At 38.9% G+C, this 25798-nt stretch overlaps 1 protein-coding gene across 4 annotated transcripts in view; it reads left to right on the top strand.

Annotated features, from left to right (window-relative positions):
• ASAP1 (ArfGAP with SH3 domain, ankyrin repeat and PH domain 1) overlaps positions 1–24709 on the top strand; it is a 123761-nt gene extending 99052 nt beyond the window's left edge. For 3 of the 4 annotated variants that reach the window (XM_064706692.1, XM_064706694.1, XM_064706693.1), the window contains exons 24-29: positions 8506–8667; positions 11502–11568; positions 13534–13592; positions 15939–16441; positions 20001–20123; positions 22047–24709. In XM_064706692.1, coding sequence (XP_064562762.1) covers positions 8506–8667; positions 11502–11568; positions 13534–13592; positions 15939–16441; positions 20001–20123; positions 22047–22121 — 989 coding nt within the window. In that variant the 3' untranslated portion in view covers positions 22122–24709. The remainder of the gene's footprint in view (positions 1–8505; positions 8668–11501; positions 11569–13533; positions 13593–15938; positions 16442–20000; positions 20124–22046) is intronic. The other variant, XM_064706695.1, reaches the window with a different exon arrangement.
• The last annotated feature ends 1089 nt before the right edge of the window (positions 24710–25798 follow it).

Raw genomic sequence — 25798 nt, 5'->3', positions numbered from 1 at the left:
TGGATTTTTCACTGCAAACCCAATGTGTACTGGCTTAGATGTTCCCTCATGACCTAGGATAACTGGTTTTTTTTGGTCATAAACTTGCAAGACTTGGAAATTAATCATGCATCTCATTTCCTGAAGAAGGTTAATGAGGTGTCTGGTATCTGTACACACTGCTTAGTATGTTGTCAGCTTTCAACACACTTTAATGAACTTTATTTCTTTGTCAGTATATAGTGGAGCTCTCCTACAGACTTACCTAGAAAATTGTCTTTTTCTCCAGGAAGGGGAATGTTTATATTTATATTTCATTCTAAGTATGTATTTTGGTTTCTGAAATGTTAGGCATTTTCCCAGTTGTTCCTAAACAAGGAATCAACACAACACCAAAGCTGCTCAGAAAGAATTGAGGCATTGAGTTTTCATGTGTTTTCATGTCAGAGGTTATGCAAAGAAATCCTTATTTATATCACAATGAAATAATATTATAATATCACAAAAATGCCTTCTAATGTAACATTAAGTGCTTCATCAGAGTGGAAAATGTCAGATTCACAGGGTAAGTCAGAGAGGTTGTATTGAACTGCTGTTACATTAAAGTCACTGTGCTTCTCTGCCTCAAACATTCTGAAATTCTACAGTCTCTGAGTGATTCTGGAGTGGAGTTTTGGTTGATATCCACTCAACAATACTATGAAATTAGAAACTTCTGTTGTATACATGCCTGTGTTAAAAGTTGGGGAAAAAAGTAACAAATGCATAGGACAATTCATCAGTGTGGAAAGGTTGCTGTAGTTGCATCATTTTCAGATGCACTTATGGTTCATTTAAACTGTGCTGCTCCTTGTTATCTCCCCTCTTCCAGCTCTCAGATTATTTAAAAGAAAATGAAGCAGAGACTCTTCATTTCCCTATAAAAATGTTGACACTTCTGATGTTGACACATCTGAATTTTGAGACAGTCAATTTTCTTTCAGTAGGAAAACATAAACCTGTACATTATTCTCCTATTTTGGATGAATAGTAATAGAGTATATATCCCTTCATTGAGGTTTACACAACCTTACTTGTCAGATGTGTGTTTTTGTTTAGGAAGTTCATTTGAATATCTTGTGTTTAAGATTATATGAAAACACAGTGTTACTTTTTTCACTAAGCTTCCTAAACAGCAAGAGTAACAAAATCACTGAATGTGTATTTAAATTTAAGCTTACCTTCTGTCAGAAAACAATCTGATCTTTGTCCCTGTGCTTCTGTGACCCCTGACAGACAGCATGGACCCCTGCTAGGACATGGAGCCTTCAGGGAAGGGATAGCGGGTGCATCTGCATTTTACAAGGAGGCAAACAATTTTTAAGTTTCATAAGTTTTCATCCTTTGGGACATGCAGATGAAACTGTCTTTCCAAAACTTGTTTTATTTAAAAAAAACCCCTTCCCTGTAGCCCTCTGTTTCATTGCCCAGTGAAGTTCTGGGTGGCAAAGCTCTGTGGAGTTGCTGGTTAATCAGGAAACCATCCACTGAAGTTGTGTTGGGGAGAGGAGGGGAGTTTAAAGTGATTTACATCAGGCACATCACTCTTGCTCATGGTTTTCAGTGGACATGCTGGCTAAAAAATATTTTTATAGGTACAATAGTTGGAGGAAGGGTTATGGGGAGGTTTTAAATTTCTCCACATAACTCATGCCCAGATTTTTCATTTGATAACTTTTCAAAATATTCCTAAAAATGCTGGAACCTTCATGTATTTTTCTCCCACAGTCTCATTTGTGGATACATCTTACTTGCTGTTATCTCTGCTATAGATTTAGGTAATCCTAACAGAATGAAAAGTACAGAAGGAGTGCAGTGGCTGCCTGAGCCACTGAGCCAACAACTCTGTGCCTTTTCCAATAGTTTATCTAAGCTTATTTAGGGTCAGCTTACTTCTGTTCTCAGTCAAATCTTTAGCCTGTATTATTCTCAAAATCATCTTTTTCATTGTTCTTTTCAACTTATACCTGTATTATGGCTCCAGACATCTAGCAGGTCTTCTGCCTATAGTTTTAAAAAAGCTTTCAAAAAAAAAATCAATATTTATGTAATTCCATGACTTGCCTCAGTACCTAAATAAAACTTTGCACAACCTTCATTGCCAATCCAGTGTAGGGGTAATGTTGCTAACTAACTTTGCAGGAATGTTAGACAGTCTAATCCAGGTTTCCTTCACCTCAGCTGAAAGCAAATTGATTTTAGTGATTCTGCCTGTTTATCCCAGATGAGCATGGAGATCAGGGATAAATTCTGTATCATGAAGTTAATTTGGATCTTCAACACTTACAAGGTTGCACAGTTTCACTGTCTCAGCTCTGACATGAGGTACCTAAACCCAAAGGCACTTCCTTTGTGGTTCCAGTGCACTGCAGACACAGACACATCATCTGCTCCTTCACTACATCACACTCAATTTCTAACCAAATCAGTTTATTTGAATTTTCTAGTAGCTTCTAGAAGTCGTCTGACTGCCTTGCACACAGGATGAGGAATCTTCTTGGGCTCACTAAGTTACTTTGTACATGTACCAGCATTGCCCTTTGGCTTTGGAGGTGTTTCTGTGGCTGGTGGCTGTGCCAAGGTCCTGAAAAGGATGGAAATCCTACAGGTCTCCATGTGTGGGGTGTTACACTAAACAAACCAAGGGTATTTTACCTTATCTGATTGAAGAATATCTTCATTCTCCTGGGGTTCAAGTTATCCTTTTATCACACTAACTCTTCTGTGTACCTTTGCTGTTTAAATCAGATTTCTGAAATACAACTGGCTGGAAGTGTCGGGACAGCAGTAAAACTTGCTGTTTCTACTGGAAATGCCACATCAAAGAATCCTTTGGTCCTAGGTTTTGTTTTTTTCCTGATTGTATCATACTGTGGCATAGCAGGCATTACACAGTCTCTACTCATTTGTAACTGAAGTTCTTAATTTATAGAACAAATGTATTTATTTTCATTTCCATTACCTCAGCCTTTGAGATCATCCTATTTCTTCTGAATGCTTTCAGGATTCTATACTTCTCTTGCATATACTTGGAGACTTTTTAAATATTCTTATAAATGTGTTGCACATTGTGATTAAATAATGCTACTTAATCCATAAAGACTTTGTATTTTTTAATACCATAATAGGAAGGGCAGACTAGCTGATGACTGCTGGTTTCATGGGCTCTTCTATTTCTGAATCAACCCAAAACACAAAATTCTTTAGTATAACTTTTATCTTTTCTTTCCAAACTGAACCTTTTTTAAGCACTAATTATCTAATGTACTTCAAATACTAATGTTGAATCAACGTATATTCTTAGCTTTCTTATTCACAGTGATCATGATCATTTTGTCTTTAATTATGTTCTTATTTTCAGTGCTGAAAATATATGATATTAGGTAAGACTAACTGAAAAAGCTTTTAGTAATATGTGTGCAATAAGTCACTCATGAGAAATTTAAAAATAAGGATAGCAACACTTGTTAATGAAAATGCTATTTTTAATTCAAGTTACTTTCCTTTGCAGTGTCCATTCTACCATTAGCAGGAATTCTGTGTTTTCCCCCTATGTCTCATTAAGTGGTAAAAAAAAATTACACATGAAGTTTTTACACTCTAAACCCACCATTTCTTGATTGAGTGGCAGCAGCTTTGCATGGTTTCACAAGAACACAAATAAATTGTTACTATACTAACTGCACAAACCCTAAAGGGCAATGTACTACTAATTGCACATCTTATCCAGTTATTTACCTTAGTACAATAATTTTGAGATTATTTGGTCTATTTACACATGAAAGCCTGAACTTTGTAATATGAAAAAGAGATAAAACTTGATAACAGTTCTGTAAGCATTTGCTTTCCAGTAACTGAGGAAAAGAAAGCTGACAGAAGGAAAAGGAAAAACTTCTGGGCCAGGTTTTTTGGGATTTTCTTTTTGGCTTTTGGTTTTTTGCTTGTGTTAGGAAAATGTCCTTTACAAAATGTGAACTTCTGAACTATGTGATAAATCATGATTAAGACATCTGTTGGATGAGGAGAGGAAATGACTGGCTCAATTGCTGCCTTGCTAAAATCACAAAATACCTTTGATCTAGTAACTGCTCTGATAATTGCTTAAATATACCTAGCCTAGCCTTGTATAGTTCAGAATATCACACAGGAATTGTTTTGAGCTGCTGGTTTTACACACACATTTATGTGAATATCTGTGTGGATGCACACAGACATGTGCAGTTGCTGAGGTGAGCAGCCCTGGTCCCAGCACAGGAGGGATTCCTTAGCCTGGGCAGTGAGAAAGCTGCAGGAGCCACAGCAGCTGTGACAGCACAGCAACAATGGGGACATGGCCAGGGGCAACAGGGCCCAGCCCAGACATGTGTGAAGGAACTCCTGGAGAGCACCACAAACAGTGCAAGGGCATGGTGTGGCACTTGGGATGGGAATTTGCATGGAATGGCATGCAGGAAGGTGTGTGACTCTGCCAGCCTGAGCAGGGAGCAGTGGCATCTGCCACTGGGTTATCAGTGCACACTGAAAGAGCTTTAAACTCCATTAGAGAGGGGAAAGGGGCAAAACCGGGCTTGCTCAAGGTAGCCCTAGGGCACCACACCAGTGTTTGAGGGAGTGTGTGTGCCAGTGAGGGCCTTTGGGCTCATGAGATGTAAGGCATAGGAATGCCTCCAAACACTCTTGTAGAAATCAGGGCTTCTCCCCCAAAATGTGTCAGGATCAATATCCCAACTGAAGTGCATCCACACCCCTGCACACAGCACAGGCAACAAACAGGAGGGGCTGGAAGCCATTGTGCTTGAGGAAAACTGCAGCTCTGGGATGGCTCACACAACTGGAATGCTGTGATGGATGGCTGTGAACCCTTCAGGAGGGACAGGCAGGGAGGGAGGGGCAGTGGGACAGCCCTGTAGGTTAGGGACTGTTTTGAGTGTCTGAGCTGGATGAGGGTGGCAGTAGGGTCGAGTGTTTGGTGGTGGGAACCAGAGAAAGGCCAACAGGCAGATGTGCTGGTGGGATCGTTTAGAGAGCACCCACCCAGGATGGAGGGGCAGATGAGATACCCTGTCAGCACCTGGGAGAAGTCTCACAACTGCTGGCCCTGGTTCTCATGGGGCAGGAATGTTCAGGATGTGTCTGGAGTGAGTGGAAGAGAACTTTGCCACTCAGCAGGTGAGGGAGCCAGCAGAACACCTGCTGCTTGTGGAGAGAGAAGGACTTGAGGGTAATGGAGGGTGTCTGAGGCACAGGGAATCACAAATTCTCAGACAAGTAAGAGGGGGAGATCAGCAGAGCTGCCACCTTGCACCTCCAGGGGACAGACTTGGGCCTGTTTAGGAGCCTGGCTGACCAGAGTCCCCTGGGAGACAGTCTAAAAGGAATCCAGGACATTCCTTAAGAAGGGAATCCCAAAGGCACAGCGGCAGAGGTGTGGTTTAGGGGAGGATTGGCAGTGTCAGACTCAACGATCTCAAAGGTCTTTCCCAACCTAAGTGACTCCATGATACTGTGTATTTTATAATAAATATACAGACAGTTCATACATCATCAGGTCGTGTATTATTTCAGCAGTTGTTTTCATAAAATGATTTTGATTCAAGCATTTTGCCTATGTTTTCTTTATTCAAAGCATGATGTCATTTTATACCTCTTTCTGAAATGATGTTTTGAAGTTTTCCTTTATTTTGTTTTTATTTGTCCATAAGTTATTTTTGTATTTCAGCCATGTAATCATCAGTGTATGACACTTTGTATTCGTAATTATTTCTTCGGTGAGTTTAGTACAGAAACAAAAGCTAGGAGTCTGAAAGTATGATTTGTAATAATACCTTAAACACCTTTTCCCTGTCACTTTTGTATGCCATGGGGACTTCTGAAAGCTGTGAAGGTATTTTTTGCACCTCCTCAGTAATGTCTGGATATGTATAACTCATGTGAAATCTAAAACATGCCATATGACCTAATTTAAGGGGTTTTAAAAATTCTACTACAGTTTATTTTTGTAGAGAAGATTTCTCCCTCTTATTGGCAATTAAAAGCACCAGTTTCACTTCATGTCTGAAGCTGAATTTTTGCAATAAGCGCAAAACAATAGTATTTCAATGCCTCTCCTCCCCTTTGGGCGCTCTGAGCCCGTTTTGGGCGGTTTGTGAGCGGCGGGTGCGGTGCGCGCCGCCGCCGCCAGGGGGCGCTGGGACACGCGCTGGGACACTGCGGGCACTGGGACAGGGACAGACAGGACAGACAAGGGACAGACAGGACAGACAAGGGACAGACGGTGCTTTGGGGACAGGGACAAGGGACAGAGAGGGGACAGCCCGGGGACAGACGGTGCTTTGGGGACAGGGACAAGGGACAGCCCGGCTGTGACCGCCACTGCTTCAAGAGTTACCTCACTGTTAGCACCGGATACTGACTGTTCCTGCCCCCTTGCCATTCCTAGATGCATTCCCATTACATCACGAATCAAATTTTATTCGTATTTCTGAAATAAAGAATTAGGAGTTTGCAGGAGTTTAAGGCATCATCAATCAAAATTTAGAATGAGAAAAGTCAGAAACATCTCAATGCACAGTTTAAGTTGTCTTGCTTACTTAAGCTCAAAGGAGAAATTAAATTGAGAAGGGGTGAGGATGCAAACTGGGGAGCAGTCATTAAATGCACTGGTATTTGACTTGTTGTCAGTTAATGGCTTTGTGAACTTGGAAGCAAATTGAGAGGAATAGTTGCAAAATATATAATTTGATTTACAAAAGTAGCCAATTAATTAAGGCCCAAAATCTCTGCTGGGCTTGTGGTTGAGAGATTCTCCTGCACAGCAGAAGGCCTTCCAGGACTGAATCTGGAAGAGAATAAATTGAATTATTGACTTGTTAGGGGCAATTCTATTAATTTTTTCTTTTCTGTTTATAAGAAAGAGAGAGGTCACCTGCTGAAAATATCTGACAAACAGACTAATGCTTATAGAATCATTGAAGTTACTTTTGTCAGTGTTAAATGTTTCACCTAAAGAATTTTAGCAAATATTATTTCTCACTGATTTAAATATTTCTATAATCTATAATAATTTGGGAAGGATTTCAGGTATTGATCATTTCCAGGCTGCCTATAGAGAATATTCATAAATGTTTTTGAAGAAGCAGCTCTAGTTTTGTGGTAAGATATATGTCAAGTAACTAAATGAAAGTTTTTTCTCAAATATTGTTCAAATAAGGTAGTTTTTCAAAAATAGGCAAGTTGGTTCTACAGTGCTAAAAAACAGACCGACAATAAGACTTGAAATTTCAGGTATAAATAGACTTTGCTTTTAAAGTTTTATGTCGATTTTCTGCATTTATCTGGACTCATGGCAAAGCTGTCTGACAGGAAAACTTATGGCAAGTGAAGACTGCAGTGAAGTCTGAGTTATTGGTTAGATTAAAACAAGACAAAACCAACAGACCCACAAACTAGCAAAAAGCAGCCCAACAACAAAGCCCCTGGAGCTGTTCTGGCTCCAGAGCTGCTGCAGAAAGTGTTACAGGACATTTCTTGGGCAGTGGTGGCAGCTGACTCCAGCACTCGTCCCCTCGCTGCCATCTGCAGCCAGCTCTGCTTCCCTGAGCTGCTTGGCAGAGACCTTTGTGAAGGTCAGTGCTGGAGCTGATTAGGAACCACTCTTGTCTTCCCACTGGGTTATTTTGTCTTTCAAGCCCTGTCTGTTCCCATATTGTGTAAAACATGCATTGTGTTGAATGATACTTGTGCCAGTATTAAATCAGAGGGAAATAAAAGTATTTAAGGGTAGGGGTGACTGCACAGGCTCTTACAAGCAATGTTACCATGAAATATCTAATCTCAGTCCCAGAAAGGACTTCTCTGATGTTTATTTTATTCGTACCATGTACAACAATTTGCATTGCTTTTGGAATGCATAGTTTGATGTATTTGATCTACAGAAAAAAAGAAAAAATACTTAGAGAAAATCTTCTCTAGCTAAAAATCCTATTTTGAAAGTGAAAGGAAAATTTGTAGGCATATTTTTATGTCTTTCCTCCTGCCTTCCAGTTTATTAACAAAATTTGTATGGGATGGTCTGGAGGGCTAAAAACCTCCCCACATATTAGAGCATATAGAATGTGCTTTTATTCTGGTATAAATTAACAGCAATTTTAATCCCATGTGCTAAATATTACTTAATTTTAATATTTCATAATGCTTTTTTTTTCCTTGAACAATGCCTAAAATTAGAAATCTTGGCACGATTAATCCTGTATTTTTTAAACATAAGTACACATGTCATTCTATTGTCAAGTTGCTTATATTCCCACAGCTGAGATGGTTAAAAATGTGGTGGATGTGTCGTTTAATCTAAACAGTGTTTTTGGCATGGCTTGTCTTTTTATTTTAGTCTTTTGCTGCACTTCACTGTGGGTCTGACTGTGAATTTTTCGGTGCTGCTTTGACGTTTATGCACATGTATTTGTAAGAAGGTTGTTTGTTATTTTGCAGGCCCACCTTCAACCCTCCCTCTAAGCACTCAAACCTCTAGTGGCAGCTCCACTCTTTCCAAGAAGAGACCACCTCCCCCACCCCCAGGACACAAAAGAACCCTCTCTGACCCACCAAGCCCACTACCTCATGGACCCCAGAATAAGGGCCCAATTCCTTGGGGTGAGTTTTGAAAATGCAAATCAAAAGGGCAGGGGAAAACCTTTATGATGGCTGATATATGATCTTTGGTTTCTTTTTACCTGGTGCTTGCTTTCCAATGATTGCAGCTTGATGTAATGTCAGCTCAGATAAATCAGCAGTTCCATCTCCTGTCACTGCCTCCCGGGCTGGGAGTCTCCCTTGGGAAAGCTGAAAATCCTCCACGCTGCCCTGGGGCCCCTGCAGCCCCCCAGTGCTCCCTGTCTGTGCCCCAGCTGCCCAGGCTGTGCCCCCACCCAGCCCTCAGCCCCTGCTCTCCTCTGCCCCTGCTGCTGCTGCTGCTGTGCCCAGGAGCCAGGGGTGCAGTTTGGGGCTCAGAGCCACCCACAGTGTCTGTGCAGGTCTCACAGCTGCCACAGGAGCTCCTTTCCTCTCCTCTAAAGTGTTCACACCTCGCTGGTGGGAATGTGTTGTCTTAGTTTGTATTTGCTTTTTGTGATGTTGTCTGTACACACACAAAGACTGATAGGTTTGCATCCTGCTGCCAGCAGAAGTTACACAGAAACAGTGCATTTTAATTTTTATTTTTACCAGGATACCTTTCTGACAGATGCTTTTTGTAAACTATTTTCCAGACTACTCAGATTCTTCCTCTTTTGAATAAACATTGCTCTGTGCAGTCAAATTCTCTTGGTAGCTATAAATCTCAGGCCTATGTAATTTTCTGTGATTTTAGTTTTGGTGGCAGGATTTCCATGAATCCTTAAATTTTTTAACTGTAATCCAGTGCTTACATAGGTGCATCATCCATATATTACTTGTATTTTAAGAGAATCTTCTCTCTATTCTAGTACAAACACACAATTACCAGTCTAAAATAAAAAAAAATTGCTAGACTAAAAGCACCATTTTTCTTAGCAAATTGAGTTAAATTTAGTAAATCATGGAGTATTGATGTGTGATTTAATCTAGGATTCAACATGAAGAAAAGTGTAGAGTCCAATGAAAAGCAAAGGCTTTTTCTCAAGGAATAAAAATAATGGAATCTTTTCAGCTCTCTGCTTCTCAGAGGTCTGGGATATGGAAAAAAAAAGTGTTTCCTATGCTGTGGAGTCCAACAGCCCTGTACTTTTTCAGAAGTAGTTTAGACATTTTTAAGAGCTTGGACTCTGAATATGTAAAAAATCCCAAGTATTTAAGTCCAAAGCACCTAAAGTACCATATACAAGAATTCTGTATAATGTAGCACTGTTAGGATGAAAGGTGTGGTAGGATTAGATGCTAAGCAGGTGTCAACTTTTCCTTAAACACATTAGGCAGCAGATAAAGGAAGAAGAAAATAAGAGAAAGGTGCAGGTGTGCAGTTGAAGAAGCCTGTAGCAGTAAAGCACCTTGTCAGAGCAGGGCCAGAGAAGAATATGGCTTTTCCTGTCTCTTCCCTGCTTTTCAGGCCAAGCTAAACCCCAGTGGATGGAAGAGGGGCCTCTTCTCCCCATTTTTCTTAGCTGAGATCTGTACAAAAGCTTGTTTCAAAGTCCATTTGGATTTTTAAGCAAGCATGAAATTTTGTGTTTATAAAAGGGGGAGTTTCTTCTATCTGCCTTTGTGATTTTTTGCTTAAGGATATTGTCAGATATTCACTGCTTTTCCTTTCAGAAGCTTTCTTCTCTGTTGATATATTTCTTGCTATGTGGAATTTCAGCATTTGTCTTCTAATCTGTGCATTAATTGAAGTTTCAAGCAGTGCAATCCTTAGCTTATGTCTAAGCAAATTGAGTTACTATTCAAAGATGTTCTAAAAATGTCATTTGGATTATTTTGTATTTCCATAGCAACCATGAGATATTTTTCCTTCCTTTATGTATAGGATCTACATGTTTGCTGTTTTACCTTAGTTCCTTTTTTGCACCACTTTTAAGCACAAACATATTTTTAGCAAGGCACAGCATGTGCCTTGCTTTCTTTTCTGCTGTTTCATTTAGACATCAATGTGCCAAGAATGGTATTTAGAAAAATGTGTCATTCTTTTGAATGAGAAGTATTTTGTGTTCTTGGATCATTAAATGTCACTTTGCATCTATTTCAATGACAAAATTTACTAATGGTTGTTGAAGCTGGTTCTGAGATTGACGTGCTGTAAAAGGAGAGGCAAAGGGGATGAAAAGGCACTAAGCCAAGAGTTGCTGTCATTATACCTTGGAAATGGTGATTGCTAATGAAGAGAAGCTTTCTGCTGGAGGAGTCCAGAGTGCTTGGGTTTGGATTTTGCTGCCTTTTGACAGAATTCTGGATACCCAGGATCTTTGCTTTACCAGTGGCTAAAATGCAGATTATGGGAACATACAAACTTAGTCACTAAACCAGTAAAGCCTGTTCTTTGCATAGGATAAAATACCAATCCTTAGAAATTTAATGTTTTGTGAATAAACTCACATTCATGATGGTTTAAAAAAGATGTGCCTCGCAATGCAAAATGAAAACATCAGTGAAAAATGAATCTGATGTGTCTCCTGCTGTATCTCCTTCTATGCAGAGAAAATTGAAACACTATTTCAAAACAAATGCCCTACAGCAATGTCATTCAATCTTCTCTTGCCAGGAGATGAGAGCTACCAGTGAGTCGTTTTAAAATGTGTTATATGAAAGGTCATCTTGGATTATTTTGGTCCCTCCTGCTTTTTCGGCTACAAAATTATTAATAAAGAATAAAATTATAAATTATCTTTTAGATATGTTGTATAGAGCATGCATAGAGGAATACATGTTTTGCTTTAAATTGCACCCTCTGCTGATTATATTTCAGTTATCCTAATGATTTTTTTGTTTTGTTTTTAATTGTCCTTTTTTCAACTCAGGTAATGATTTGGGCCCACCTTCAACTAAGGCTGCAAACAAGTTTGAGGGGATGTCTCAGCAGTCAAGGTAAAATCTGCATACATGAAGGCAAAGATGAAAATTTAAATAAACATAACTAATTTGTAAATTAGAAAAGAAAAGCCTTCCTTTTCTAGGAAATAAAATCCTAGCTATGTTTCTTATTAGTTTCCTGCATGCCCTGCTAGCATACAAATGCTTTGGCTGCCCTGAGCCTCCTACGCCGTCCCTCGCTGTCCGTGCACAATCCGTCCTTTGAGCAGGACGGACAGAACGCCCTGTGCCCACATCTCTGCTGCTCCTACAGAAGTGCTCTCCCAGCTGGGGAATGCTGCCTCAGACCACGGGCCAGCAGGACAAAAGTTTTATTTTCATGTCTCCTGGCATTTCATTTTGTCTCCTTCAGTGTGAGGTGTCCTGCCTGGAGCAGCAGTGTCACTCTGGGTACAGGCTGCCATTGAAGATGGCTCTGTAAGAGGGAGAGTTCATCTCAGTCTTCCAGTTTAGCTGTTTTCCACTCTGTCAGGCTCCTGTGCTGCCACACAGTCTGCAGTAAAACAAACTGCTTTTAGCTCATAGTTCATCAGCTCTGTCCATTACAAGTGTCTTTTTCAATAGCTGGAGCAGTAAGGACAGCCATACATTGCTGTCACTTGGAGTTTGCTACTCCTCTGTCTGTGCTGTGATTCCAAAGTCCTGAGGTTCAGAGCATGATAATTCCAAAAAGCACCTGCCTCAGGCACACAGCCTTGCATGACCACAGTGTGTGGGATGGGCTGTGGCTGGGGAGGGATGTGTAACCTCAGACAGGGCACAACAGATGTGTGGGAAGAGTTTCTGGACACCCCCAGACTGCTCTGCCTTGCCAGGACAGGGAGGGGACCTGTTGGAGGTAGCACAGCTGCTTCCCATGTTTGCTGAATCCATCCAGCTGGCTCTGGGCATTCAGGGGGAAAGTGGAAATGTTCCCAGCACAGAGAGCTGGGCCCATCCTGGATTCTGGTCAGACAAGGGTAAAAGTGTGCTCCTTGTACTCCATGGCATTAGAGAGAGGCTGAGGTAGGAGCTGGGCTTTGAGGATCTTTGTGGGCCCCTTCCAGTTCAGGATATTCTATGATTTTGTGATTTATTAAATCAAGATTGAGCCTGGCTGTTCTTTCAGTTTCATGTCGTGATGTATTTTTGCTATTTAAAAAAGAGCTAAAAATTAAAAGTGTTTCTTCATGCTCATTTTGAAATGTTGGCTGCAGAGACAAGCAATACCAGAATTAAGGCAGCTGATGCAGAAGAGTCACTGCTCTGTTGAACATACATTGGCAGCTTTCTCACTCATTTTTCTTTTTTTCTTGTTTTTTTAATCATTATTTTGAGCTGATACTGATTTTTGTGTATTGTTTGATTTTTATGCCTTAAATCAATTTGCTTTCTTCTCTTTTTCCACATTCCTTTTATAGAAAAGTGACTTAGGTGGGGTTTTAAAGGAAAAACTTTGATGGGAATAGCTAACACATGTGTAATCCAGGTTGACAGAGTAAAACATGTTGTTTTCCCACAATCATCAGTATTTCCTGGGAGAGTAGCAGAGACTTTGTCTCCTCCTGCAGCAGAGAGTGTGTGTGATCCAATGCCACACATGTGCATTGGATCACAATGCAAATGAAGAACAAATTTTTCTTAGGGCTCAGGATCTGCCCACAGAGTTGGTCTTTCAGCTTCACCTATTTTCAGAGTACATTTTGCATGTACCATAGTTCATAGAGTATATCTGCCCCATAGCATTGAAGCTGGGTAGGGTTTGAATGTCTTTTTCTCTGAAAAAAACCCCAATTAATTCAAAACAATGCTTTGAGTTCGGGGATTTATCCACAGACCAAGTGATTATACAAAAGGGGCAAAATAAATATGGATTTTTTTGTGGGAGTTTTTATTTATGGATGTGTTAAAGGAAAAAATGAGAAATAAGTATATTTGATAATAGTTGTAAGCACTAATAATTCACATCTGTTGATTTAGCACTGGGACTGCAAAGACTGCACTTGGCCCTAGAGTTCTTCCCAAACTACCTCAGAAAGGTAAGCAATCTCTTTGTGGCTATTCTCATAATGGGATCTTTTAAATGTGGGTGAAAGTGGGTACTTGTTTGAAATATATGGATCTTTTCAGCAGAAATTTCATTTCTAAAATGCCACAAACCATGAAATCTTCACAAAACTGAAAGGATTTTGGAAGATGGGGAAGCCTTTTATTAAACTGAAAAAAATACACCTAGGGAGGAAAGAAATAAATCATGAACTAATTGAAGCTGGAAGAGCCCTCAGGAGGTCTTGTGGTCCAGTCCAGCACTCGGAGCAGGGCCAGCCTTCTGCCATGAGAGCAGCTTCCTCAAGGCCATGTCCAGTCACATTTTGAGCATCTCCATGGATAACTTCTCTGGGCTTCTGTTTCTATCCTAGACCATTCCTGTTGGTAGTTTTGGGTTTTTTCCTATTATCTCCAAGTCCCATTTCTTGATAGCTTGGAGCAAACTCTGTCTGTGCCATGCTCTTCCAGTCAGGGTTGTGGTCAGTGCAACTGCTTGGGAAAGAATCAGGTGCTGTTACATCCTCATTTATATATCAGTGACAAGCTGAGACCATCATCCCAGGGAGCACCTTTCTTTTAGAAATGTTCTTTCCCAGTCTCTTTAAACTCACACTGAAGGTTTGTTTGTTTGTTTTGAGTTGTGGCAGCAGTTGACTATAAAGTAGAAAGTAGACCTACTTCACACTGTTCTGTCTGCATGCAGAATCCATCAAAAATACATTATATCTGTCTGAATGGATGATCACAATAGAGCCTGAAGATCAAGAAATGCTGCTTGTCCAAAATTCTGAAGCCAGATGTCTGAAATTTAGAGTGCAAATAATTTTGTAACAGAAAAAGCAAATGTTAAATTTGTAAGTTTGTTAAATTACAATTATTCTGACATGTTATCTTTTGAAAGAGACAGCAATGATGCACCAGGGTGGCACTGTGAAGGAAGTCAACACTTTCTTGATTTAAAATGATTTAGGTGAAAATTTAAGAAGGGCTAATTCAAAGCACTTTGATAAGGGCTGCTATCAGGGTTTTTCATATCATCTACTTAAATCTCAAACCCATGTGGAAGATCAGTGTGTGTACATTTGCTGTGAGGTTAGCCAAGGGCACAGCCATAGACAGGGATCAACTATTTTTTTATAAAAAACATCTGATAGTAATTATACAATTTCTTTCATGGAAACTCTGGAGATGGGTTTGGTTTGGGGTGTTTTGTTGGTGAGATTTTATTTTTGGGGTTTTTTTTGGTTGGAGGGGTTTGGTTGGTGGGGTTTTTTTATTGGTTTGTTTTGGTTTTTTATTGGTTTGGTTTTTTGGGGATTTTTAGGGCTTTTTTTTCGGTATAAGTACCCATAAATATATTGTTAAAGTGTTATGGAAGTGGGTGATATCCAAAGGGAGTGAGGTCACTTTTTTGGCTGGTAGAATATGATACTAAAGCAGTGCTGAATGCAATAGGAAATTGTTCCTTCTAGTTAAAATGTGTTGCTTTCATCACAGGTTGTAAATTTTTTCTCTCTTGTACCCCTTCATCTGTTTTAACATTAGGGCTGTTTGATTTAGGAGGTTTTGGGTTGGGGAGTTTTTCTGTGTACTAATGATTTTGTTTTTTCAGGTAGATTTCAGTTGAGTTTTCTTAGGGAGCTTAACAGTAAAATCAATAGATGACACTGAGAAAAATAACTATTTGAAAGTCTAGTTTCAATTTCCTTCCATCAAATCTGAAAAATACACATTTTAAAACTTTCATCTTTACTAAATTGTAAATATATACAATAATTCATTTTTTCTCAGTTTTAGTGTGAATGTCAATAGTACAGTATGTTCTATCCAGTGCATAAATAGATATATGTGCTCACTCTCTCTCTTCTGAGAGATTTTACAGGTACTAATCCTGAAAGTCAGGTGGTTTTTTGTATGAAATTGAACTGTATATGTGAGTAATTTTCATTAAAATAAATTTTGTTACAGTCGTGTCAATTGACCTATAGGTGGTTTTGCAAAGTCTTTTATTATATTTCATATTTTTTGTTTAGTTCCAAAAAGTGATTCACTTTATTTCATTTGAAGTAAATAATCTATGAATTGACATCTAATAGCTGTTGGATGAAGCACTGCTGGCCTCCAGGAGGAGCAATTAAATGAAACCTCAGAGAGCAGGGTTATGTGAAGTTGTATTATCCTGCTTTTGTCATAGACTAGGAACACTTGTGGGCAGTTTTGGGGCTCAGTGACCATATGGTCATTGACACAATTGCAGTTCTGATATATGCTTAACTTCTTTAATATTAAAATACTAAGATTGCGAATCCTAAGACTGTTTTGCTTATTTGTTTCAGTGGCACTAAGAAAAATAGAAACCAGTCATCATCTTTCAATAGATAAATCCCATCAGCACATGGATATGTTTCAGAAGCCCTCACTGTCCATCGATATACCACAGAAACCACAGCCTGGAGACCTGCCCCCAAAGCCTCTGCCTCTGGAATTAACTCAGAAACCTCAAGTGGGAGATTTACCCCCAAAGCCTGGGGAACTACCCCCAAAGCCTCAGCTAGGAGACTTGCCACCAAAACCACAGCTTGGAGACTTACCTCCAAAGCCACAAGTGAAGGACCTTCCTCCAAAACCTCAGCTAGGAGAGCTGTTGGCTAAAACTCAAGGTGGGGAAGCAGCACCGAAGGCTCAGCCCTCAGAGGCAAATCAAAAATCTCACTCCATAGATCTCTCTCCAAACGTACAATCCAGAGATACCGTCCAAAGGCAAGCATCTGAAGAGTCGAATGACATAACACACACCCTGCCAGAAACCCCTGTGCCACTCCCCAGGAAGATAAACATGGTAGGTGTTACTGCAGCTCCTTGGGAGTATCCATGGAAGGCTTTGAAGTTACTGTAGGACTTTGTGTGCACCCTTGAGCTGTGCACTCAAGGCAACATAAAGCTATGGGCTGGGGAATGAGGGGCTCTTTTTGTGCCCAAAGCAGCTTCAGCAGGTGTTGAGGGTTTTTAAGGCCTCCTGCATGCTCAAACAAATACTTGCAACATAAAACAGTAACCTTGGAGGCATGACAATGTATTTTAGATTTGTTGGGATTTATGTATTTATTATATCTATGCCAATCACAACTCTGAATGAGTGGATGGTTTTCTCTGTTGCCTTTGCTCACAGGTCTGTGCTTTAGATTGGTAGAATGTTTATATATTTGACTTAGTAAGCTGTAAGAGGGGATGTTAGCACCTATTGTCAGTAGGTGCAAAATTTAAAGTAAAGTCAACTGTGGCAAAATAGTAAATGTCCCTGTTGTGAGTATTTAATGTTGATAATGGTTGAGGTGTAGGTTCAGGTGTACTGATGAAGTGGCAAAATTGACATTGCTGCATGGTGTGTAGTAATAGATCTGGAACTTTACCTTGATTCCAACCCCCCATTTATCCTGCTGTTCATCTTTCTAACCAGTACAATTTTCAGCAGAGGATTCTTAATGCCTATGTAGATTGAGATAACTATGAAACTCCAGAGCTCTCTTAAGATTTTCATCATGAGGGATACATCAAAAGGGAGATGGCTTTGTTTGCCAGATTGGCTATGCAAAGCACTTCTGTAAAAAGGAAATAAGACTTCATCCCAGTGAAATAGTGAAAGCAGAGGATGAGTTTCTGCCTTGTGCTTGTGTGAGGAAGAGCCCTGTGGAGCCATCATTCTGCTTGGCTTCTGGCATGGACTTGCCTGTAAGCTCCTGTCTGAACTGAGCACAACAGAGTTGTTGCTTGGGCTTCCTGAGTATTCTGGAATTTAAATATTACAGGGATCAGATCAAAAAATGTTTGTTTACTTATGTACTTTTAAATATAAGCAGGCAAATGATGCTGGCCATTCTCAGCTACTTGTCACTTTAATAAAGAAAAAAAGAAAGCAAATAATGGATTACCTGTTTAGTTTGGTTACTTTTGGCTTTTTTTTAACTGTCACCCTACTGTATACAGAAAAAATCTGAGGAAAGGTTCTGTGTTTGACAATGTGCAAGAATTCCTCTGAAATGTATCTTGCCTCCATTTTCATCCTCTGGCTGGTGAAGTGCTTCATCCCAGTGAGCAGTGAGACCCACACCAGCAGCCACAGTGCTCGTGGGCACCTCTCTCTTGGGCTTGACTATTTAGCACTAAACAGAAAAGCATAGTTTTTTTTTTATTGATAGTTTTAGAAAATTAATTGTCCAGAAATATAATTTTAAAATTCCAATGCTGATAATTTATAAAGGTTTGAAAGGATATTTTAGAGAAACAAAACTTGCACTGAGTGCTCCTGAAATCACACTGAGCACTTGAGCATTCTTTTGTGCGTGTGGTGGTTTCTATAAATGAGACAAAATACTCATTTTTAAAGGGAAAAAAAAAAAAGGTGTTGAATGTAAATAAGAGCATGGTTGGATTATTAATGATCACAGCATCTCATTGCTGTTCAGTTTTAAGCACAAAATCTTTTGCTAATAAGCACTTGTTGGGTACAGGGAATCAGTTGGTGGTGTGTATTTGATTTTTAGTCACAGATTACATTTCCTGGAATTGTTTCCATTTCTTTACACAACAATGACACAAACTGTTCTGGAACATGAACAAAATATGTTCTGGAACATATGTGCTCTCTACATATCCATCCTTTTTTATACCTTCCCATGATTAAATAGACCTTGAGCTTGAAAGCTGCTTTTTGCTGCTCTCCGTGAAAGGAATAAAATGTTGAAATCTGATGGAACCAGAATAATTACCATCATTTCTCATGTGCTTTTACAAGCTGAGTTCCATACAGTTTTCTAAGTGTAGAGGAATGTGAATTTCTTTATTCTTTTTATTGAACAAGACAATTTTTACCTTGCAGAAGTAGTTGCTTCCCTTCATCACTGGGGGATTGATTGGGAGGGAACGCTCTTGGCTTGTAAAGGTTCTCTGGAGTTGAAAGCTGGGACTGTCCCCAAGCACCCATTCCTATTGAATTCCAGTCCCTAGTGCTAGATGAGATTTTGTTTAAATTATATTAACATATTTTTAAGAAAAGAGAGAGCATTCTTTGAAGTGACTTCTCATGCAGCAAACCTTTGCTGTAGAAAAAAACCCTTGATCTCATATGATCTTCAGGTATTTCTCTTCATTTGTCTGGGTATGGGTTTTTTGGTTTTTTTTTAGTTTTATGTTATGTTAACTGCTTTCTCTCTTAAATCTCCCTGTAATTATTATTTTTCTGTACCTTGTGTTTAGTGTGAGTGCTTTTTTCAGTGTGTCTGTTCTGCTGTTGAGCTGCAGGGATTTTTTTTGCCAAAAGATGGAGGAATTTCAAGTGGGTAGGTAACAGCAAAGAGAAGACTCCCTAGGAAATTTCCTCTGTGAAGTTAGTTTTGGCCCAAATTCCTCTAAACCTGCTGACTTTTCCCTTCATAGCCCTTCTGCTTCTCATCTCCTTCTGTTCTTCTTGGGTTTTTGCATTCTTGTAATCTGTTAAAAGAAGTAACTGTAGGTTTTGAAGAGGTGTGGGTATGAAAATACAGGAATATAAAGTAGCAAGAGTGTTTTGCTGTGAACATTGCTTACTTACTCTATTTGGAAATAATTTAAGTCATCTTCTCTGCCATAAGAAACATATGTTTGGGGATGAGTCCATGGCTGAGGCTTTTTTCATATGAATAAGCAGTATGCAGCAAAGTATGACCTAGAAAATACTTGGACTCAGAATGGCAGAGCTGTGAGAATATCTAGTGTGAGTTATCATCAGAAAATAGTACTGCCATCTGACATTAAGGTAATTTTAGTAAGAAATTGCTAACATTTGGATGGAAAAATCTCTAAAAAAATAATTTCCAGTCCTGTAAGCAGATTTAAAATCAAAGAATCCTGTATTTTTGCACTAGATCCAAAACCAAAACTGTAAGGAATACTGGGATTCCAATGCAGCATTTTCCTCAGTCTTTACCTCTCTTGGAACATTTAGAGGAGACTGGATTTAATTTTCTGTTCATGGTAGGTTTATTGAGGAATTATGCATTGAAGGAGAAAGAGGGTGTTTGACTAGAACAATGTAAGGACATTATTGAAGCTTTCTTCACCAGAGGAATCAGTGGTTACTTAAGCCCTCTTAAGGGCCACTTGTTAAGCACCACACATTATATTCTGCTGGGAGTTCTGAATCTTAAGGGAAAAAAAAACTTACACCTGTGTAGGTAAATTTTTATTTTATTTTTTTAATATCCTTGTTGAAGGAGTTTTTGAATTTCTTTGTTCCTAGTTGCAGGGAAAATAGTTGATAGTCTTCACTTTCTTGTAAAACAAAACACAACTAAAAGGCAAAAATCTTTTTTTTTTCCCTCTATTTCTCATGTGCTTCATCTCAAATTTCATTCTTTTTTTAGGGGAAAAACAAAGTTAGGCGAGTGAAGACCATTTATGACTGTCAGGCAGATAATGACGATGAACTCACTTTTGTTGAAGGAGAAGTAATTATTGTAACTGGTGAAGAGGACCAAGAGTGGTGGGTATGTATCTTTCCCTTTTACAGTTCCACATAACTTCTTTATGACTTTTATAGGAAAGCCTCTTTCCCCAAGTGTGGAGGATTTATTTTTATTTTTGTTTGTAAGTGGTGGGTTTTGTCTTTGTTTTGCTTTGATTTTTGTTTGGTTTCTTTTTGCCTGAGCTAACAGCCAGCCCTTAAACTTCCATTAGAGAAAAACCCTTTTATTTGGGAGGGAGAATCTATTAGAACCAGCCCCACTAGGTTTAGTTTTATTGCTGGCTCATACAGCACATATTTACACACATCCCTCTCTGTAATGAACACAGCCTTTCATTAAGCGAAGAAATGATGATTCTTACTCCATGTAACAAACTTGTACCCTCCATGAAAATGAGATGTGTAACTATCTTCAGTTCACCCAAAAGGTTAAGTTATACCTATAGGGATTGCTGAAAATCTAAAGAATAGTTTGCAATTAATGATATAAGCTGGTGGTTTTCTTCTTAAATGAGAGGCAGATAACATTTTGTTTCTCTTCTTCCCTCTCATATCCCTGTTTCATACCATACTCCCCCTATTATGGACTGCATATTGTTCAAGTGCTAACACCAGGCTTTTCTCAACCTCCTGTGAAGGCTCCAACCTTTCTTGACAATCCAGCTTATGTCCCTAAAGCCCTGCTACATCATATTTCCCTGCCAAAGAATTATTACAGGGGACAATGAGACAGATTTCATTTGACTAAAACAAATTCTAATTGCAGTGCTGCCTGTGATATCCTAATCTAAGGGCAGCACAACCTTTGCTGTTTTGTTTCCAGCTACGTTTTCCTCTCACTCATCATTTAAGTGTGGAAGATTTTCAACTGAAAAGCTGGTATCAAAAGAGCAGTGCCCAGTGAAAGGTGTCTGTGTTGCCCGTATCACCTAGTCCCTGATTACAGCTGCATTCCCTGCTGGATCTGTTTTTTGAAGTGCTTTTTAAGCCCCTTGGGACGTGCCCAGCAAGTTCCATGAAGCACCCCAGTCTGAGTGTTTCTGAGAAGGGAAACAAGGCCTGTTGACTCATATGCTTCAAAACTTTGGCTCTCCAAGAGGAAATGGCCAGCCCTGTATGTTTCCCCTTCCCATTTTGTAAGCTTGTGGAAGAGGAAGGAAAGTACGCCATTATTCTGAAAGCAGTGAGCAGCATTGTAGCAGGGTGAGAAGAGGATTATGTGGCCAGTCAGGGCTGCTGCTCCAGTGCTATTCAACAGTTGTTTATAATTATGTATTTTAAACATGGAAAGTTCATATAAAATATTCCATTATTTTTGATGTCTTTTAATAAGTTTAATAGCTCTTTCTTTATAAATAATAATTATGCAGAAGATGTAGGTGGCTGTAGCTGAAGGATGCTTAATCAGAAAACACTGTGATTTGTTATAAACACTAGTATGCACTAAATCATTAGGTATCATACTAATTCAATGAGAAAACAGCTGGGCTTTTATCACCTTAAGTGAAACATGCAGATTATCATAAATAACTTCACAAATATAGCAGACAATTCCCTTCAGTGAGGTGTTCAGGATTTATTCACTTAACTAAGATCAGTGGTTTTCAGAGAAGTTACTGAAAATCTGCCTATCAGACAGAAGAAACTCAGGCTTCTGTTTTGATTACATTTTTGAAATTCATGATGTATGTAAGTTTCCTAAAAAAAAATTGAGTTTTGTTCTCTTTAGATTTGACTTAATTTCTTTTATTTATAATGTTCTTGTGCAATTTAATTTTGTTCCTTTACACAAATTCAAATGTTAACTAACTTCAGACTGTCCCAGAGGTGGTAGAGGCTCTGTGAGCAGTTCTGGTACTTTTGAATGAGTGCAGGCTGTGAATTTTGTGTACAATGCACATCTATATGTATATGTATATCTGTACCTTCTTCTCCTGTGTTGCAGATTGGCCACATCGAAGGACAGCCAGAGAGGAAAGGGGTCTTTCCAGTGTCCTTTGTGCACATTCTGTCAGACTAGTCAAAACAAACAAATCCTAAACTTGAGCATTGCACATTCTTCATGCAAGACGGGCTTTTTAGCAAAAGCGAACGCTGCTGCCTCCCTGTAATCCTGTGCACAACTGTATATATAGCTGCTGTTACAAATTAAGAATTCATTTAAGTTTCACCTCATGAGGTTGAATTCTATGTATTGTAAATATACTGTGTTATTCTGCCTTTGCCAGTATTATGGTAGCCTTGGAACCTGGCACGCCTTACCGGGTTTGTTGAAGCCATCCTGGGCATTTAGCACTTCCATCTCTGTCCGTGCTGTCCCACGTGTGGACTGCCAGCTTTCCAACATAGGTGGTCTCTGTCACCCATGTACCTGTACAGAAATGACTGTTCCTAATAACCTGGTATTCTCAATATACAATTAGCAGAAAGTTAGAATGAGTGAATGGTTTTGGACAATTTAAAGATCGGTCTGCAGTTCATAAGTGTATGCAGTTTACAGCTATGAAACCCACTTCGATATTTATTTAATATAGTGCTCAGTTAAGTGTAATTATGAAGACAAATATTCACTGACTTTACAGATAACAGTAATGTTTTACAGTGTGCATACAGCATTTCATGTTTATATTATGTGGACCTATGCCAAACTGTGATTGCAGTTCCCCTGTGATATTACCTCACTATAAAAAGTTACAAATTTATTTCATTTGAAAACTTACTTTAATGAAAATTAGTCATATTGTTCTTTAGTAGATATGTGTGAAATTTGCTGGTTTCTTTCACTGAATTCTTAGTAACCAAGGACTTCTAGCAAATGTTAACTGTTGACATTGTGCATGCATTTAGACGCTTACTTGAAACCTGCCTTTGTACAAAAGTAGTACTGTAGTCATATAGCTACATTTGAGGAAAAGAACATTTTAACTTAATTGCTATTCAGGTTAATGTGAGCTTGCAACAGTATTTGTTAATAGCTAAATTGGCTCTTTGAAAAATGATTTTGTGGATTTTTTTCCTATGTCTTCAACCTTGCTAAAAGTTAGTTACCTAAAATGATTTTTAAGTGGTGGTATAAAGATAAATTTAAATTATTTTTCATGCTCTAAAAAGTGGAAGCTAAGATGACCTCTCGTGCATTTGATCAGGCTGGTAATGATAGATCTCAGCTCACAAGGATCAAGCTGGTTTTCATGGAGTTCACCAAGATGTAACATGTAATGGTCGTAACCCAGAGCACGAAGTAACACATATAGGGTCACAAAAGTAATTTCTAAGAAAATCTTTGGAAGGCTGCATTTGACCTGAGGTTTCTTGAAAGTTGGTATAAAGTTGCATTGCCAGAAAACACTTCAATGTATTACTGGAAACTTTAATTTCCTGTGTCACTTTCAACATAATTTTTAATCTTTTGGAACATCATGCGGTTGTGTTTTTCCCATGGTTTGTCTGTAGCGGGTTCCATGACTTTCATATGTAGTTTTGTATTACTTGCTTTAAATGTTATTTTGGCTTCAGTACCTAGTGCTGCTATTTCAAAGCAGATTGTCTTGGCTGCATGGAAAGATTTTCATTTCATAAAAGCATATCTCAGACTTTCTGAGGACTTTCATTTCTAATACAGTTTCACAAGACTGTAGTCAGTGAATATTTAATTCTGTTTGTGGTTAATTTAGAAACAAATATCTGTCTAAATCCCACATGAAAAAAAAAGCAAAACATTTATCAACTATTAATGGTTTTATCATTTATTTTAAAAAATTAATTCCAAAAAAAAATATGCAATGAGTGAGAGAGCCTGCTGGCATCTAATCTTCAGTATTACCAGCTCCAGTATTTCAGACTTTATTCTGTTTTTATGGAAAGGAAGTCAGGTTTAGCATTTATTTAGCATTCCATTTTATCCATTACTACAATGTTTTAAGTTGCATTAAAGAACAAAACCTATTCACTTTTGTGGTCAATTGTATTTTTAAGTGATCTTGAAATAAACTGATAAATGCAAATCATATAAAGAAAACCTAGGCATGTAAAATTATGTAGAGTCAAATGTCTATTCTTTTCTACGCTCTTTAAAATAGTATACATATGCATTTTATAAAATTAAATTAGTTCCATAAGGAACAATAGTTCTGTTTATTCTGGCTTATTGTGGGTCATAAGAAATCTGAAAATGTATGATATTGATTGAGTTTAAGTACAGTATTATATTTGAACTCAATGAGCCACTGTCTGCAATTTTGTATATGACATAGTATTTGGAAAGTCTAAATCTTTATGGAAAATTAGCTGATAAAGGGTTGGGGGGAGGGGCAGGGGAAGGTGCCCCCAGAGGGGGAAGTTTGCTCTGCAGATGATGTCTTATTTACTGTTGAACAACAGTTGCTATTTATTTTTTTATTACATAGTACATCAACGTGTACAGAAATCAGATCTGGTCATGCCACTAGTTAAAATCTTGACTTCTCATTGAATGTTAAGGTAAAACATCAGTACACATGTCTATTCACATGTATTTAATGTGACAGTTTTTGAGTACTGTATGTGTTAATTTCTACTTTTTTAATATTTAAAATTGCTTTTAAATAAATGTATTCAGTTGATCCCAGATATCTGAACGAGGCCCTTTTTGTCAACTGGAATATCTTGTAGGGAGAAAGTCTGGATTCCAAACAGGTAGAACTAAGACACTTGAAATGCTTTCTCTTTAATATAAAGTACTCCTTATATAATGCAATTAAATGTGTATCTCTTTAACAGCTGTTAAATATGGATGCAATTGCCTTTATCTGGAAAACTTCACTTACTAAAGTTAGCATCAAACCACTTGTTTTGTGCATGAGTTTGGATTGCTTTCTGTCTGGCCTCAGCAGGCTCTGTTGTTTGCCCAGCAGCCCGTGGGGCTGAAGGAACCATCCACAAGCCCTGTCCCTGGGCAGGGGCTCCCAGCAGCTCTCACACCAACTAGAGCACTACTAATCTTTCCTGGATGGAATGACTTCCTTGCTGAGAATTTCAGGCCTGACCCAGCTTGCAGAGGTTATTTTTTCCCCCATCTCTGACTCAGTTCTTGGATGTTTCTCATTTAAGATCCATTCCTGTCAAAGCTACTCCAAAATGAACAAGTCACTTGAAATTGCTAGAAAGCAAGGAGAACATCCTTTAGCCAGAGGAAAAGCTGGAGTGTGGAGCTATCAGATCTGGTTTGTATCAAGAGCAGTAGCTGCCACAGCACAGGGCTCAGGAGACTGCTGTGGGAGGGCTTCTTCAGGCTGGATTGTGGCACTGGTGATGTCCCACTGTCACAGAACATCCTGCTTGCTTTGTTTGGGCCTTGCATATCTACATGGGCTCAACATGGGGGGGTTGGAGGGAGGAAATATGGATATGGGGCAGGAGAATCAGTCTGGTTAAATGTTGTGCTCTTTCTCAATTTCTGCTGTGTCACAATATTTCAGATAACAGCATTCAGAGAGACACTGACTCCCAGCAGCCTCAGTTCTCTGTCATACTTGTATTATGTGTTCTTCGGTGACATGTATTGATTTCTTTTGCTAAGTCAAAATTGAGGTGCATATCTCATATACTGTTTGGAGCAGCAGTGAACAAGACAAATGCATGCCCAGAGAAGTCCCTTGTCATTCAAAATTTCAGTCTCCTTACTTTTCTCCTGGCAAGCCTAAAGCTCATAGTTAAACA

Source organism: Zonotrichia leucophrys, chromosome 2 (assembly GCF_028769735.1).
Source record: "Zonotrichia leucophrys gambelii isolate GWCS_2022_RI chromosome 2, RI_Zleu_2.0, whole genome shotgun sequence".
In the NCBI taxonomy this organism is placed as follows: domain Eukaryota; kingdom Metazoa; phylum Chordata; class Aves; order Passeriformes; family Passerellidae; genus Zonotrichia; species Zonotrichia leucophrys.
Note: the sequence above shows the minus strand (reverse complement) of the source record. Positions and strands in the feature narration are given on the sequence as shown.